The sequence below is a fragment of the Lolium rigidum genome, chromosome 6 (assembly GCF_022539505.1).
Source record: "Lolium rigidum isolate FL_2022 chromosome 6, APGP_CSIRO_Lrig_0.1, whole genome shotgun sequence".
Lineage (NCBI taxonomy): Eukaryota > Viridiplantae > Streptophyta > Magnoliopsida > Poales > Poaceae > Lolium > Lolium rigidum.
In genome coordinates, this window is record NC_061513.1 from 111,212,800 (window position 1) to 111,225,833 (window position 13,034).

Consider the following 13,034-nt stretch of genomic DNA (forward strand, 5'->3'; position numbering starts at 1 on the left):
TAGCAATAGAATAATATAATCTGAAAGCAGGTTCATTCCTCTGAGAAGAGAATAACACATCTCATTTGCAGTGTAACTAATTTCATTTCGGGGCCAGTCTATCTGATTGTTTACTGTACCTGCATTTTGCTAAATTCCAGGCTTCTAACAGGACATTTTTCTGATAGGCAGAACACACAATATATGGCATTTGGAACCAACAGTTATATATATAACTCTAGTGTATATTATAGTGATCTTTCATTCACGTAGTAGCAAATGCCAGGACGAATTAGTGGTGGACAAATGTGATAGGTTCAGGTAAACCAGACGCGCAACGGCCCAACTTATTCTCTTATTTTCTAATTAAAGAGCTCCAAGCTAATCCCAATTCCCAACATTTCAGAAACAAAAAAAATATTGTGAACAATATTTCGTCCGACAAATTCCAATAAATCCCACAAGGGGGAGGGGCTATCCAAAATGGAGTGCTCACTCGCAAGTCGAGGGGGTTGATGGAGACGGCGCGCGCGCGCACGAGCACCTCCCCGGGCTTCAGATCGGGCACGGGCACCCCCTGCCTCAGCTCCAGCACCTCGGGCCCGCCGAACCGCGGCACGACCACGGCGCGGCTGATCCTCTCCGCCCCCGCGCCCGCCGCCGTGGAGGCCGGCCGCGCCCCCGCGATCCGCCGGCGAGCCCTGGCCACCGCCCTCCACCACATCGCGGCGAGATCCTAGGCCCTAGTGGTGCGGATGCGGCCTGTGAGCGAGCGAGAGGTGACAATGGCGACGCCCTCCTCGGCAGGGAGACCGGAGAAGGAGACGAGGAGGGTTAAGTATATCGAGTTTCGCGAGCATGACATGTGGGGACAGCGGAAGTGAGGCTTAGCGTGTCGTCATGTGGGCAGACGTGGCTCGAGCGGGCTGCGGGCACGCCGCGGCAGGGCACGGATGGGCGAGGTGGGCGCGATGTGTCCGGCTCACAGCCATGGGGTGGCCGTGCCGGAGAGAGGACAGATCGCGACCGTCGATCCGTCTTTCCACGGCTCTAGGATTATTGTTTTTTTAGAAAAAGGGTCGCAATTATATTAAACCACTGAAACATCTTACATGAGGTTCTTTTATTTTTGAGGGAAAGCCTTTATTGCGCGCTTTATTTCACAACAAATAAGGATACATCGTTCATTACAAAATGTAATGATAAAACTAAGAGGATCGCAGTTCCAAAAAATACAGTTCTTAAAATAAAAAAACTCTAACTAAATTATGTGGCACAGAATTAGCTTTCCGAAACAATTTTGCAGAGAAAAATGTCCAGAATGCAGATCATACCAGGAAAGAGTACGCCTTCGTAATATGCCAAGCTATGAAATCCTCATCCATATTATCATTGAAACGAATTTTAAGAATTCTAGACACATCCAAAAGATAAAGTTATCACCAATCAACCCTTCATCACACTCCAAGACCTAATAATTTTATCCCCGCAACCTTCTTTTGCTAACAAATATGCAACACCATTTGCAGTTCTCCGTACCGCATGAACCAATGCATCATCAAAACCTTTCTGGATAAGCTTTATTCCCACCATGAGGGGACCATAGAAAGACCTATCTCGTTCCTCATTTTACAGCTTTGTCGCAACCCAAAGCTACTTGTCTCGAGCACCACTCGACGTAATTGATGATCTTTAGCAAGCAACAAACCTTGTCGACACGTAGGGAGTTCGGGGCCCTAGGCATCAGCACCATGGGTTAAAAAATGGCACACTCCCACTTGGAAGCCTCCATGGTGATCTCTATGATTCACTTTAGTAACACACATCGCTCTAGTCTCTAGGCTTGTTGCTATGGTGATTCCCTGCAAAGGTTGAATGTTACTCGAGGAAATATTTTTTATACTCACAGAGGGGCCTCAAATTAATTATGCAAACCATCTGAAACGTGTCTTACTCGGTCTGTTCGGTTTTGGCGGCCCTCACATATCTTACAAATTTTGCATAAAAAGTACACCATAAAAATCATTTGAGTGATATGAGTCACATAGATTAAGGTTTTATGATCAAGTAGTTAGCCTCAAATGCATACGAGAACTTGCAAACCTAAAGTTGTTTGTCAAAGTTGGATCCAAAATGTATACGTGTCTTTTGAACACGAATGAAAAGAGTAGATGGTAGCTCAATACGTTAAAGAAGGGTAGTTCAATCATTTGGTTGCCCTAAGTTTAATTGAGATTTAGGGGGAAAACAAACTCCAAACTCAAGCGAAATAATAATGTGGAAAAACACTTTATTTTTAAATAGAGACGAAGTACAAAGTATCACTTGTGCAGGAGAGATTTCATGACTCTTTGGGTTGTATGATCTTGGTAGGAAGATTTAAGGATTCTTGGTTCGCAAGTTTCGAAAACGCACGAATAACAAAAGCTTGGGTTGTATGATCTTGGTAGGAAGATTTAAGGATTCTTGGTTCGCAAGTTTCGAAAACGCACGAATAACAAAAGCTCGGGATTCTAATGGCATGGCCATTCAATATAGGCATGCAACTGCAAAACATAGGAATGAAGAAAAAAATAGGTTTGACTGGATTGTTTCTTCCCCATATTTTTGATTGTGAGTTTTTGTTACAAATGGAAAATCTCTTCAACTTTCTTTGTGTGTTGAATCAAATGCCGAATAGTGCAACTTCCTATAGGAATCTTATTCCTATATTGTTTTCTGTAAAGTGATATGAACTTAAAGTATTCAAATTGGCAAGCAATTTCCCTATGCATCCTTTTGATCCCAGAATTGGAGCATCCAAGTTTGACTGGAATGTAATACCTATTGACCTAATTCCGTAGGAAACTCAACTCGTGCTCAAACATCGCACCCTTTTTCATGTTGCTATGTTTATATGTGCACCATCTAAATGCAAAGTATATAATGTTTACCTTTCTCGTTTTGATCATGTTTTTATTCACATATTTCATATTCCCGCAATCCAAAAAGTTCCAACTTCACAATTTAGTGTAGAACACCTTCCTGGTGTTAGGCTAAGAACATCTCAAATCAAACTGGATGCAACACTACGGTCGATGGTCTCTAACCTACCACACAATAACAAGAGAAAAAAATCTGATATATTCATCAAGGGAGGTTTGATTGGATTGTTTCTTTCCCATATTATGCTTGTGATTTCTTGTTGCAATGGGAAAATTTCTTCAAATTTCTTTGTGTATTGAATCAAATGCCCCTATAGCGCAACTTCCTATAGGAATAAGAATCCTATATTGTTTTATGTAAAGTGATATGAATCAAAGGATGCCTCAAAGTATCCAAATTGGCAAGCAATTTCCTATGCATCTTTTTGATCCTCGAATTGGAGCATCCAAGTTTGATTGGAATGTATACCTGTTGACTTGATATCGTAGGAAACTCAACTCGTGCTCAAGCGTCCCACCCTTTTTCATATTTCTACGTTTATTTGTGCACCATCTAAATGCAAATTAATGTTAACCTTTTTTTCATTTTAATCATGTTTTATCCATCTATTTCATATTCCAGCAATCCAAAAAATCCCAACTTTGCAATTTAGTGTAGAACACCGTCCTGGTGTTAGGCTAAGCACATATCAAATCAAAATGGATGCAACACTACGGTCGATGGTCTCTAACCTAACGCACAACAACAACAGAAAAAAAAAATCTAATATGTCGAGAACCTTCTTCTCGAATGCTCATGATATCATATCCTCCAAATATCATCGAGCTTTTTCCTTGTATCTACAAATATCATCAACGCTCACTGTAAGTTTGTAACGTCATGGAGGCTTGGTTGGAGACAGCAAGAATCTTTCAAGTGCCTACCTCCATCGTCCTTGATCGCTCGACAAAGCCACCAGACGAGAGGAAAAGAGCAACGATCCAAGACGAGAGGAGAGGAATCTGATCGCCGAGACACGACCTCGAGAGTCAAGCATCGCTGGGAGACGATGGTGTGTAAACACACAACGACGGTAAGCTAAATTATTTAGTAGCCAAAGAAGAAGAATCGAAGAGCACCAAGGAGACTACTGCTACTGCACGACGCTGTCGACTTTGACGAGTCCTGGATTCCTGCCTATCTACTCCCATCCCCATTCCGCCCGCCCCCGCCGCCCCCTTTTTGCCGCGGCCGTCGCTTTTCTTTCCGAGCCGACCCAGCAAAGTGGCAGCACGCACGCGAAAAATACACCAGCATCTCTCTCCTGCCGCAAAGGGAGGACCGGAGCCGGAGGAGGAGCGAAGACGACGCACGACTCCCATCCACTCCACTCCGCCGCCGGGCCGCGCCGCCGATCGGCGATGCGGAAGGGGCCGTCGCGGTCGGGGTCGGCGCGGCACCAGCAGTTCCGCGCGCGGGCCAAGACCCGCGTCGACGACCTGCAGGACATGTTCTCCGGCCTGCAGTACGCGCGCAAGGAGGCGCGCTCCACCGACGCCGTCGTCCTCGAGGAGCAGCTCCACCAGATGCTCCGCGAGTGGCGCGCCGAGCTCAGCGTCCCGTCCCCCGCCTCCTCCCTCCAGGTTCCCCTCCACTTCACCCTCTTCAGTTTTTTTGTTTTGTTTGTACTACTAGTGTTTGATCCGGTGGCTGTGGTGGTGGGCGGCAGGGCAACAACCGGGAGCCGTCGGATCCGCCGCCCGGGGCGCCGCGGCAGCTGCAGCTGGCCAAGGCCGAGGAGGAGGAGGAGGAGGAGGACGACGCCACCAGCAAGCTCGTCGAGCAGCAGCCCCCGCCCCCCGCCAATCAGGCTCTCAAGCACGAGCAGGGGGGCCAGGAGGACATGAAGCCGGAACCGAACGCGGATCCCGTGACGGTGGCGCAGCAGCCGCCCTCGCTGCCTCAGGCCCAGGGAGCTATCGCCACTGCTGGAGGGGCGCTGCCTCCTGCTGCTACTGCCGTGTTCCACGATCAGGTAGTGCAGCTTGCTGGCACCCATAGTTTCCTCAAGGAAATCTCAGTCTCCATTATTGGCTTGGCAGAATGGTTGAGTTGATTTCTCCATATCGCTACCGCGAAACCTGTGGTTGCTTTTGTAGCCCACCAAGGTGTCTGCTATAGCTCCTCTAGGTAGTTAGGGCATCTCCAACCGGGCGACCCAAACGGACGCGCTGGGCCGTCCGTTTTGGGCCGTTTGCGTGCCCGAGCGGCGTTTGGGTCGCGTGCTGCGCCCAACGCAGCGGCCACCCATTTGGCCATTTGGCCTATTTCTTTGGAAAATAGGTCCTCTGGCCACAGATTCACTTTGATATATAATAATATCTCGTAAACATAAAATAATATATAGTAAATATAAAATATTATCAAATACCATACAATATTATCAAATGTACCATGATAAATCAAATAAAATGTGTCATAGTTTGAGAAAAATATAAAAATTACAATTGAGATTGTCTAACTCAATTTGGGCGCTCGAGGATCTCCTTCCGTCTCTTCTCGAACCAAGCTCTCTTTGCCTCGCTCATGTTGGTCAAGTCGGCGTTCATGATGAGGTTGTCCTCGGCTTGGCGTTTGAGCTCAACTTCCTTCGCCTTCGGCTCCACCTCTTTGGCCCTTGCCATTGCTATGAGCTCAAGTTCTCTCTCTTTGAGCTCAAGTTCTTTAGCTTTGGTCTTCGCCTTGACCTCTTCAATCTCAAGCTTCTTCTGCTGGACATCAAAGAATTTCTTCCTCGTCCTCTTCTTTCTCCCGGCGCCTCCTCTCATCCCTCTTGTCCGTGGACACCTCTCCGTCCGCATGCATCTCCTTCAAAGTGCCATACAATAGCATGGACGACGCATCACGCTTCATGTCGGCTTTGGTTGCCTTGTGGCCGCGTGGACGACTTGCACGAGAAGCGGAGCTGCCGCAAGGCTGCCCACCATCAAGGTCAATGACCGTGGCATCTTTGGCGGGATTGTTGCCGATCAAGGTCGCCATGTAGCCCTCGTACCCCTCCCGGAACTTGGGGGTGCCGTGGAGTTCCTTCCAACAATGAGGGAAGGCAAAGGTCTTCTCTCCATTGTTGGCTTTGTAGAATTCCAAAGCTCGCCACACCTAGAGCAAAGCGAGACAACAACGATAAACATATGTGCAAACATCGGATGAATAAGTTGAGGTTATGAATCATACCAAGTCCTTCACACCCATGCCACTAACGGGGAGCCGCCTCGCGTGCTCATACGCCGCTCGGAACTTGTTGCATTCCGTTTGAATTGCTCCCACCTCTTTTGGAGCGATATTTCGCTCCGGTCGCTCTCAAATGGCTCCTATCCATATTTGCGATGTTCATGGAAGTATTCATAGATCCGGCGCGAGCATGCGGACCCCTTCGCTCGGCACCCGTCAACGCATCTTGCCCGATGGTCAACCATCCATCGACGAGCACCTTGTCCTCCTTCTCCGTGTAGTTGGCGGTTCGTTTGCTTACCGGCGACCTCGAGCTTGTGCAGCCTGCGGCTTGTGTGAGGCCCTCACCGAACAACGGCTCCTCCTCAATGTTTATGCTGCCGGGACGAGCGGCTGTGCCCGCCTGTGTGTCAATGGGAGGTGGCCGGGGAGCCTCGCTGTGTCGAAGGATATGGAAGGGTCGTCGGCATTGTCCGCGCGAAAGACGGAGGGGCTCGCACGGCGGACGGTGATCTGCGCGCGCGCGCCGACATATCGTCGAACGAGGTTGCGTGCACCGGACGTCGCAGCTGCTCCCGGGTTCTTCGGGCCTTTGGAGTTCGCCGGCGCACGGTTCGGGTCAATGGACGAAGGTGACGGCCCCGTCATGGACTCGCCCACCTCCGGTGACCCATCCCGTGACCGGTACGCCCGCCGCCCATGCGCCCCCATTTCGTGCCCAAATAGGGCAGTCGGTGGGGCGAGTTGACCTTGGAGGAAGGGGCCGGGTCACGGAGGAGGCCGAGCTCCCCACCGAGGCCGCGCCGGTGCCGGGGATGATCATGTGCCGGCCGAGCGCCGGGTGGCCGTAAAATAGCATGGCTCGCTGCTCTTGAAGGAGAGTGCTCTTCGCCTCCGTCCGGAGTTGGAGAAGCTGCTCGCCGCCCGCCGCCGCGCTCCGGCTCGGCAGCGGTTTCCCTCTTCCGTTGGTCCAGCGCCCGCGCCGGTCGGCCCTCTTCCTGCTCTCGAGCTTCCTCCGCTCCGGGGTGAGCTCGGCCTTCGCCTTCTTCGTCGGCGGTCCGGGGGGAGCTCGGCCACCGCCGGTTCGGGAGCCGCCTCCACGGCGAGGAGCGGCAACGGCCGCGGGTGCCTCCTCTTCGATGGCGGCGGTGGTGTCGGTGGTGGTGGCGGCGGCGATCGCTTCGTCGGCCATCTCTAGGTTTTGGGAGTACAAGTGGAGTGTTTTCTCGTTTTGGGAGGCGGACAGGGCGGGCCGGGGGCGGACAAGGGAGGACGCGAGCGACCAGCCTTTCGCGTCCGCGGCCACGCAAACTCGTCCAAGATTTGGGCCGGGTTTGGGTCGTCCCGGACGCCGCGGCCATCCGTTTTAGGGATGGGTCCGCGCGCTGGGCCGCGGTTTTGTCCGTTTCGACCCATCCGGACGCGCGGGCGCGGGATGGGTCGCCCGGTTGGAGATGCCCTTAGTCCGGCTTTCTGGTTGAGTGTGATCGTTGGATGTCTCTAGTATAGTTGCGTGCTTTTACATAGTGTGTGTGGCCTGCTACCAACTTCCCTTCCCATCTAGTTGGCCATTTGATGTGGTTTTCTGCATTTCCTTCTACCTTCGTGGGGAATGGCATGGATTATATATCCTCATCAGCTGATTAGAGTCAGGAACATACAATTTCGGATTAATATGAAGATCTGTAGAGGATGTGCATATCGATCTAACTAGGTGCATTCAGTTCGGGGATATAATTAGCATTTTCTGTATAATCTAAGGAATGTTGCAAGTTGGGAGGAAAATTAAGGTGTGTGATGCAACACCAATATGGAGAAATTGCTTCGTTGAGGCTCGGGCTACTTATGGTTCCTTTTCTGCTAGTGCCTTTTGTGATTTGCCTCCTGTAGCTAATTTTTATTGCAGTGATACTGTAGATCAATCCTATTATTTCTTATCTAGTTGGCTTATCACTTTATTTTAAGGTAGAAATCTGTGCTTTTCAACCATCATGAGTTACATGATTCCAGTTATCCTTTCCTTTGTCCAACTTATGTAGTTATGTTTCATAAGTAGTAGTCATCTTCGATGCCATCAGTTAAATCGTGTCCGTACAAGCATCTTGGGCTTCTGTGGTCAAATTCATAGCTTAAGAGGATATTTTCGGTTATTTCGCAATACATTTCACCTGTGAACTAAGCGTAAACATAGCAAGGCACTAAACTCCACCATTGTACCACCCTTTGGTAGTGTAACAGCCACCCAGCTATTATCTGCACCTGAGGCCCTTGAGGGGAAAACTGCAATTGAGAGGTAGTTTAATGTGAACTAGGAATAATGGGAGGCACCAGTACAAAGTCTTTTTTTAGATCAGTCATTGTGTATTGTTGGAAACTTGAGTTCAAGTTATAGACTTTTATTTCCTTGGTTATGCGTCTGATGGTTCAGAAAATTTTAAGGACTTCAATCCTCACATCAAACAACATGTTGTTGCTAATAAAGGTACCAATATGTGTGTGTTCATCTTCTTCATGAAAGGTTGGAGATATAGGTTGCCACATATTCAGAAAATTTGCCTTGTTTGGTTTCTATTTGTTGCCAGAGGTGCTAACGGAATGTCCTCCAGGAAATATAAGTTGAACGACAACTAGAATCTACATTTTTTTTTTATTCCACCATTGTTGGTTTCCAGTAATTACTAATTAGCCCAGTTTTTTTCCAAAATGGGTCATGATTTTATAGATTCGTGCATACCACAGAGCCGCTGAGCTGTAGGTCTGATCCTATGATCCATGCTCCATTTAGCCAGACTACTGGCTCCATATGGCTTTAGTAAATTACGATATAACCTGATATCATCGAAGGTTGCTTTTATAGTTGGGATCTAAATGCTGGTTAGTTAAACTGGTTCATAATGTACTTTAGTGTGCAAAGACACATGGAGAAGAAAACAAAAGCCTTCCGATGGTGCACATGAATACTTTGCTTTCTTGTTCAAGAATTGCGTAGCTGGAGTTACCTGAAATTGTTCATGATTGCTTCTGCCATTGGGTTTAGTTCAGACAATTATTGGTGCATGTATTGGTGGGATATGATTGTTTAGTTCTGTTCAGATGATTTGTAGTGTGTTTGGAGGAAAAGACGTAGACCTTCAAGTATCCTATGGTGTAGGGATGCTTTGTTTTCCTTTTTAATTTGGATATTATCCATTTTGATTTCCTTTTCTGCAGTTTATGTGCCTCCTTAGCATCGTAAAGGCTCCTGCTGATGTTTTTATTCTTTTGATATTTACTGTTTTATGGTAAATTTCAGCATCAGGGCACATGCAATAAGCACAGGTCAAAGTTTTTGTTGAAGTAGTAGTTACTACTTAAGTTTGTTATGGGTAGGAAAAACTGCAAACCAAAAGCAACGAGAAGGTCTACATGGACAAGGAACAGCTTCAGCCCTCGAGTAATGTTACACCCACAGTTACTGTGTCTAGTAGCTGATCAAATCAAATCACTGAAGGCTATATTTCAGAGGTAAAGGTACCTGCAGGATTCCAGCTTTCTGTCTCCCGTCTTAGGCACGATAGAAGATCTTGCATAGAGGTTTCTTGTTTGAAGAACTCTTCAGCTTCTTTCTGTCCAAATATCCTGTATTGTAAGGTCGCCAGACTTTCCCTTTTTAGACCGCCTCTATCTGCTACTCATGAGCCGCAAGAGGATCAAGTTCCCAATCCCAGACGCCTCTATCTGCTACTCATGAGCCGCAAGAGGATCAAGTTCCCAATCCCAGATGTCCAGACTGAATCCTGGTGACCCTGATTGTAAAACCCCACTGCCAATCTTGCCTTACCAAGCTTCACTCACAAAGGGTGGCAGTTTCCAGATATCTGCGACACGGCGGGGAGAAGTACTCATTGCGGCACTTCTTTTGCAAACGTATCAGATGTCAAGATCCTTCTTCGCACGAGCTACCAAATGTAGAAAATTCCCTTTAATTGTACCATGGCCACCTGATGTGGTTTTGGTTTTGTTTGAATAGAACCAAATAAGTTCATCCTATACATCGATTTTGTTGTGTACTTGCTGCGCAGGGTGAGGCGCCACACAATCTTATCCCTTAGCCCTGGAATTTGTCATGTGTGCTACCTGCGACATAGGATAGTAATGTCCTGGAGAAGGGAATCATCAATCCATCTTGCATTATTTGGAACAGCTGCCACTGTTCTATGCTTTCTACGTTAGGTCTTGTGTAGGCCTGGCGCCAGGTCTTTGGATGCTCCGTGCAATGAATGCTTATTCTAGAAGCTGACCGTGTCCATGAATGTTGCTTGTCAATTTATCTTTCTGTCACTTACATTTCTTCAATTTTACTTCCGTTAGACTGAGCTAATTTAACGAACATCTTCCATGTCCTTCCAGATGTACTATGTGAACCAGGAACTTACCGTTGAAGATTTTCTGTATGACGATGATTACAAGATAAACCTTCCTGGATCCAATCCAGAAATCCTCAATAACCTGGAAGGAATATGTCACCAGGAATATCCACAGTTCAATTTTCAACAAGAGTTACCCCCTAATGCGTATCTTGATATGAACAACTATGGGCAGACTGCTGGAGATGTTTTCCATCACATGTCAGACTTGCTCACAACAATGTCTCCTGAACCTGCTGCATTCCTCCGGCCAAAATGCGCTCTCTGGGACTGCCCTCGGCCTGCTCAAGGATCGGAAAGATGGCAAGATTATTGCAGCATGTATCATGCTGAATTGGCTGTGAAGGAAGAGGGCCCTCCAGGCACAATGCCTGTGATCCGTCCCAGAGGCATTGATCTAAAAGATGGCCCTTTGTTTGCTGCTCTTGGTGCAAAAACCCTAGGAAAGCAAGTCGGTATTCCTGTTTGTGAAGGTGCTGCAACTACAAAGTCCCCTTGGAATGCACCTGGTAAGCTGTTGCTGCATAACTCACGTTTTTACACCTGTATTGGTACTGATAAGTACGTTCTAACTGTTGGTTCATTGTATCATTGCAGAACTTTTTGATCTTTACATTTTCGAAGGTGAATCTATTAGAGAATGGCTTTTCTTTGACAAACCAAGAACGGCTTTTCACAGTGGTAGCCGGAAGCAAAGGTCATTGCCAGATTATAACGGCCGTGGTTGGCATGAATCCAGGAAGCAGGTGATGAAAGAGTTTGGGGGTCTGAAGAGATCCTATTACATGGATCCACAACCATCCAGCAGCTATGAATGGCACCTCTATGAATATGAGATCAATGATTGTGATGCCTTTGCCTTATACCGGCTTGAATTCAAGTCTTCAGATGCAAAGAAGAGTGCAAAATCAAAATTAGCCTGTAATCCGCTGAATGAAATCCAGCAGCAAATGGGTAGACTGAGTGCAGAGAGTCCAGTGGAAAACAAACGGACTGCCCGTGCCAGGGCAAAGGAGGTTGATACGAATATCTACTCAGTTCAAAACAACACAGTTCAAGCTAATGTTCCAAACGCTTACCAGGCAATGTCACAAGTGGACCACCAGATGACATTTTTGAATGGCAATGTTGTTTATGGACCTCATCTCCCATATGGTTACTCGACAGAAAGAAATGACTTCTATTGGAACCCGAATGACGGGGCATGATAAACATTTTCAACTTGTGGCATATTTTCGCCCGCAAGTTCTAACAGTATCAGCTGTAATTAAGGGGTCTCTACTCTATTGGCAATGCCCCCCTATAATTCTAATTGTAATGGGCCAAAAATCTACAGGAAATATCTCTTTGAGGCAAGGGATGCATCATCCCTAATGGCTGCTCTGCAAACTTCGTCAGTGTCATATATACTGCTATAGTTTAGTGTCCTGACAGTAGTCTCCTTGGTAGACACGAGCCATTTGATGGCTCTATTTATCTGTTGTGTTGCATATGCGCGATACTTTCTGAATCTTGATGAAATGTTGGTGGCCTTTCGAGGCATTAACCTGCTGCTGAACTTGCAGGTTTCACTCATGTTTTTCTGTCATTCAGCTGTGATTACAAGTTTACAACCTCTAGTCTAGAAAAAATAACGCATTCTGATACTGTATTTAACATGGCTGTGAATCGCTTTGCTGTAGCATCAGCAACCATCATTGACTGATCGACACAAACTTCTACACGATTAGTTACTTTTTCCTTGTCGATGCTTAGGATAATTTATTTATGATGGTTAAGTCATCCACAAGCACATGAACAAGGAGAAATTATCTTTTGTAAGAACGGCAGAAATCATAGGTGAACAAAACAGAGAAGATGCGTCCTTTTTTTCTTCTTGTTTAGGGACACAGACGACTGCTTTTTGGGCTGGAGCCATTTTACTGGGCCGTTCGACCATATGGCTATGGGCTTTGAGGCTTTCTATCTTTTTCTGGGCGCAAACGATACCGATGCGCAGACGAAAAGGTTTCGCAAGACTGTCCCCGTTCGATTAGTCCCACATCGCTAGCGCAGCTCGGCGCAGCAGGGTCGAGCGAGTATAAAAGAAAGGGCAGGGCTCCGTTCCAATTCATACCTTTCTCGGCCTTTTGGCTAAGATCAAGTGTAGTATCTGTTCTTATCAGTTTAATATCTGATATGTGGGCCATGTGCCCACAACGATATTAAATTTATTTTTTGTGGGAGAGGGCCCACCACAGTGGCTTGCCACTGGGGTCCTCAGGTGTTCCCCGGGCGTTGCACTACAGCCCGGGTGTGGCGCACCCCAACCAAAGCAAAATAACTTTTTGGTCCTAAATATTTTATTAAGCTGAATGCAGCTTATTTCTAAATTAGGATTAATTTAGTAACATGCTTCTGGAATTAACTCAGCGTGTGCAGAAGCAAATTGAACATTTAACTGGTTGTATGTGTTAATACACCCCCTCGTCCCAAATTAAGTTTGACCAATTATATGCAATAAAAGAAAAACAA

At 47.0% G+C, this 13,034-nt stretch overlaps 1 protein-coding gene and 1 non-coding gene across 2 annotated transcripts; both read left to right on the forward strand.

The window, feature by feature from the left end:
- The first annotated feature begins 4,304 nt into the window (after positions 1-4,304).
- On the forward strand, positions 4,305-11,909 carry LOC124660962 (transcription factor VOZ1-like). The gene is made up of 4 exons (XM_047198813.1): positions 4,305-4,526; positions 4,613-4,918; positions 10,504-11,029; positions 11,118-11,909. Exons 1-4 carry the CDS (start codon positions 4,305-4,307, stop codon positions 11,726-11,728), a joined length of 1,665 nt encoding a protein of 554 aa, XP_047054769.1. The 3' UTR covers positions 11,729-11,909.
- A 723-nt stretch (positions 11,910-12,632) lies between these two features.
- On the forward strand, positions 12,633-12,829 carry LOC124668933. Its single transcript, XR_006991995.1, has one exon. It is a non-coding gene; the product is annotated as a U2 spliceosomal RNA (small nuclear RNA).
- The last annotated feature ends 205 nt before the right edge of the window (positions 12,830-13,034 follow it).

Bases quoted from the DNA above. Each gene is read 5' to 3' on its own strand.
- LOC124660962 (XM_047198813.1), top strand. From the start codon at position 4,305: ATGCGGAAGGGGCCGTCGCGGTCGGGGTCGGCGCGGCACCAGCAGTTC. The intron at 4,527-4,612 runs GTTCCCCTCCAC...GGTGGGCGGCAG, and splicing joins CCCCCGCCTCCTCCCTCCAG to GGCAACAACCGGGAGCCGTC. The intron at 4,919-10,503 runs GTAGTGCAGCTT...ATGTCCTTCCAG, and splicing joins CTGCCGTGTTCCACGATCAG to ATGTACTATGTGAACCAGGA.